At 45.4% G+C, this 4,507-nt stretch overlaps 1 protein-coding gene across 1 annotated transcript; it reads left to right on the plus strand.

Annotated features, from left to right (window-relative positions):
* Positions 1–3,867: 3,867 nt before the first annotated feature.
* LOC149844704 (putative CCR4-associated factor 1 homolog 2) lies at positions 3,868–4,224 on the plus strand. The gene has a single exon (XM_089985991.1). The coding sequence runs from the start codon at positions 3,868–3,870 to the stop codon at positions 4,222–4,224; it is 357 nt and encodes a 118-aa protein (XP_089842117.1).
* The last annotated feature ends 283 nt before the right edge of the window (positions 4,225–4,507 follow it).

The following is a 4,507-nucleotide window of genomic DNA, read 5'->3' on the forward strand; positions in this document are numbered from 1 at the left end:
CCTCGCACAGGTTTTGAGTTTAACCTCCATCCCCTGATCCATTTTTCATTCCATGTCCTCAATCCTCGGTCCAAACGGGGTGAGACGGGGCCCCATTTTCCCTTGGTCCACTGCCATCCCTAGTTGAGATCAAAAGAGCGGCCAAGTTGCATGGCTATGTGACACTATCCTATCACATGAAAGCATTGCATGGGACCCACAACTACATAGTGTTGGCCCCACACAAAATGCCATGACACTGCCGCTCTCTGGATCCCTGCTCCACAGTCGAGGGTTGATCAATAGCATCAATCAATCCAACGTCAACCATTTTAGGATTCCATAAACAAAAATGCTCTGCAAGTATCACAAAAAATAAATTTTTTAAAACTCATCACCTTAGTCAATGCTTCCCTTGTGATTTCTGTCTCCAATAAGAAGAAAACGTCTCCCTTGCACCTTTTCATTCGCTGAATGATCTCCTACTGGGCCCAAGCCCGTCCAAGACCTCTAACATTCTGGGTTATGATCTTCATTGTAAAGAAGAAGTTGGTGAGCTCCATCGGCCACCCCAAGCTCTGAGCTAAATTGCAAACTCCCTCCTATAGGCCTCGAAGTCACCATATCAACCATGCACCTTGCATTCTTTAGAAGGATGCTCATCTACATGACCCTCGCATCTCACCAAGGTTCGAATCACTATTCGACTGCAACGCCTTATCATTGACACCATCACCAAGTCTGCTCTCTATGGCTAAGACCAGCTTAACCACATTCAATTGGATATGGGTTCTTTTCTTACCGGGTTTCAGCATCTTCCTGTATCACAACATGGATCTCGTACCAGATCCACCTAAGGAATTAACCCGCTTCTCCTTACTGGAAGGACGAGACAAAGAGGCTGATTTCCCCTTAATAGAAATAACCTGCTTTTTTTTATGACAAGGAACCCTCATCGAAGCAAAGAAAACCCCGACTGGAGACCCATGACCACCCTGCCTTAGGTGGCCCACCTCTAAAAACTATGGAGACACTCGTGCGCCAGCAGGGTTTGATATGGTGCCTCTCTCAGCACCCTCATAACCATTGTGCTGGCCATACGGGCGACCCCCATAATGGTAAATAACCTCAATAGGCTTAGCTTGCCCAACTATTAAATTAATGGGATTGGAAACTTGCATCCCAAGTCATGAGGAAACTTCCTCGACGTTGGTAGCAGACGAGAAAGGAACCTTGCTAACATGTCCCTCACCAGTGAAGAGCTGCCTGAAAGTTGTGTCTCCTCAACACAGTGTTTCTGTTAAGGCAATCGATCCAGAGATGGTCGACGTAGTCATTATCATTATCAAAATGGTAATCAACATGATGAAGCTGCCACCCCAGCAACAAATGATCAGCCTCATCCGAAGCTAACGTCGAACTCCACATCTGTAGCAGATGAGGTTGTTATCCAACAACCTTATCGTGTAAGAAAGGATAATTGAGACTTACTCTCATTATCTTATCAATAGTTTGTTATTCTAGATATTATCGAAATCAAGTTGTAACAAAATATGTTTGAAAAAGGATCTTACATTCATCAAGAAAGAAAAGATGGACATGTTAGAATATTTGGATTGTATCAAGTTTTTAGCTGATTCACTTACGACTGCAAATCATAGAAGATCTTGTTGCTGAAGAAGATCTAGTTCAAATAGCCTTGAACGAGCTGCCACTTGAGTGCAAGAGTTTTGTTAAGTCAATCACCACTGGTGGATTGACACGAACATTTGCAGATTTGTATGATATGCTTTTAAATCAGGAAAAAACGACATGCAAGATTGAACCAACACTACCATTTTTGTCTCTAGAGGCCGTGGACGTGGTTAAGGCTTCTATAGAGGTCATGGCAGGGGTTAAACAAGAAATTCAAATGCCAATCAGCCCAACAACAAACAACAACAAACTGCTATGTGCTAGTAACATGGTCATATTGCCAAGATCTAATGGGATATACCCAAAGCCTTTTCAACTATGTCCCTGTAACAAACTGCTGATGATTATTGATACCCTGCCACTGGAGCCACAAATCATCTGACATGGACAATCAACCGTTCTCAAACATGTCACAGTACCAAGGCAGCAGCTGCGGAGCTGCGGAGCTGGGGGGGGGGGGGGGGGGGGGACAGGACTGGGCTGTAGCCCAGTCCTGCCTCCCGAAACAGTTAATTTTTTTTTTAAAAGCCCAGCCTGATTCCATATGAAATAGATTTTTATCCATTTTTTAGCCCAGTCCAGTCCTAGCCCAGCCTGACTGCAGCAAATAGTTTGATTTGTCCATATGAAATAGATTTTTATTAATAATTGTAGCCATTTTTTATTTTATCTCAAAAAAAAAATTTCGGGGGCGCTAACCCCCGAAACCCCGACTATCACACCAAAATTCCTTTTTTTTGCTACAACCTTGTTTGCCCCCCTCACATGAATCCTAGCTACGCCACTGACAAAGGCCTAGCGGGGGGGCCAGGACTGGGCTGTAGCCCAGTCCAGCCTCCCGAAACAGTTAATTTTTTTTTTAAAAGCCCAGTCCTAGCCCAGCCCTGATTCCATATGAAATAGATTTTTATCCATTTGTGTAGCCTAGCCCAGCCCTGACTGCAGCAAATAGTTTGATTCGTCCATATGAAATAGATTTTTATTAATAATTGTAGCCATTTTTTATTTTATCTCAATTTTTTTTTCGGGGGTGCTGCCCCCGAACCCCCGACTATCAAACCAGTTTTTTTTTCCTACAGCCTTGTTTGCCCACCCCTCACATGAATCCTAGCTACGCCACTGGTTACCATATGGTCCTCTCTCACTCTTAAACAACTGATTTAGATATGTTATAGGGATGTTAATGGGTCAGACTCTGGTTTTACCAAGTCCGGTGTAATTGGTTTCGAATAAATCGAGTTCCGAATTGGATTGAATTGGATAAAACTGGAACCGGATCTGAAATTTTACACTTAATCGAGTTTGGGTTTTAGTTGGATATCTCAAATGAATTCAGGTTCTGGATTCGAATGTAAAATTCAATACCAAACCTGAATACGATTATTGATTGGATCTGAGATTGGTTACCTAATCAACTAATCGGATTCAGGGTCGGATGTGGGGTTACATTTCACCCGTTGACACCCATTATGACTCTCTCTCTCTCTCTCTCTCTCGTATTCAAGATGCCAAACTACTACGTACCACCATCACCTTCCAAAACGAAACTACATATTATCACTGTGTAACGACATGGCAGATCCAAGACGCCCAACTCCTACGATCACCATCTATAACGAAACTATATATCCTCACTCTATGTAACGAAGAGAGAGTGAGTCCCTTCGGATCGAACCACCCCCCTTCCCGATCTTCTTCCTTCTGCCTTTCTTGGTATTGGCCCATAACATTTTCACATTTTTTTCAGGCCACATGGATCTCCCCATAATCAGGCAACTAGGGGCTCACAACGTCCACGAAGAGCTCGACCCAATCCTCCAGATAGTTGTTCACCACCCCTACGTCGCCACCCACACACTTGTCATGGGCTTCCCGTTGCGGCCCAATCGATCCAGCCCTTTCACCAACGACACCACCTACGCCTGGGTAAAGACCAACTTCAACACCCATTGTGTGCGCGTCCTCCAACTCGGCCTCACCTTCTTCGAAGAGCAGGGCAACCTCCCCACTCTGCCGAGCTTCGGTGAACAATGCATCTTTGAGTTCAACGTCAAGCTGGCGAACTCCCCAGACGAGCTCGATGCCAATTTCCGGTAGGTCCTGATGAAGAAGGCCATCGACCTCGAGCGCAACCTCTAGAAGGGCATCCATCCGGACGTCCTCGGCGTCGAGCTTTGTCGCTCGGACACGCTGATGGAGGATCGGATCCGGTGGGTGACGTACGACGAAGGCAATATCTTCACCTCGATGCTGAAAGTTCTCAGGGACCGCTTGCCAGAGAGGCACAAGGAGTTTTTGGAGAAGGCGAATCTCTACTTCCCAAAGTCCTACGATGCGTGGTACCTAATGGCATCTACCGGCCGCTCGCACAATCTTGAGGCGGTGGCCAACTTGGTCGGCGTTGGGTTGCAGACGCCCCGGTGCATGTTCCGCCATGGACCGGAGGGCAGCTTCCTCAGGATGAAGGTGTTCTTGGATATGAAGAGACGGTTTCCCAACGGTATTCCTGAGGATCTAGCGAACAAGCTCTGCTTCAACAACCGATTCTGAAGAAGATAGAGAGAATCTTCTTGAAAGATTTAGTTTCTTGCTGGTGTTGGTCGTTCAAGTCTTCAAGATTCGTCATGGGTGGTGCAGGATCACTGCTATGGACCGATACTGATTTCCGTTCGTTTCTTTTTTGTTTTTCTTGGTGTTTGTGAACTGTTCTTCTTCTCCATCAAGCTGCATCATGGCTACCCTGAGATCACTACCATAGATGCTGAACTCGATGCATTAGCTTCGTTTCTTCATCCCTCTGTTGTTGGTACTTGCACTATAAGAAAAACGTTAA

Source organism: Nuphar pumila, chromosome 2 (genome assembly GCF_984573655.1).
Source record: "Nuphar pumila chromosome 2, dmNupPumi1.hap1.1, whole genome shotgun sequence".
NCBI classification, from domain to species: Eukaryota; Viridiplantae; Streptophyta; class Magnoliopsida; order Nymphaeales; family Nymphaeaceae; genus Nuphar; species Nuphar pumila.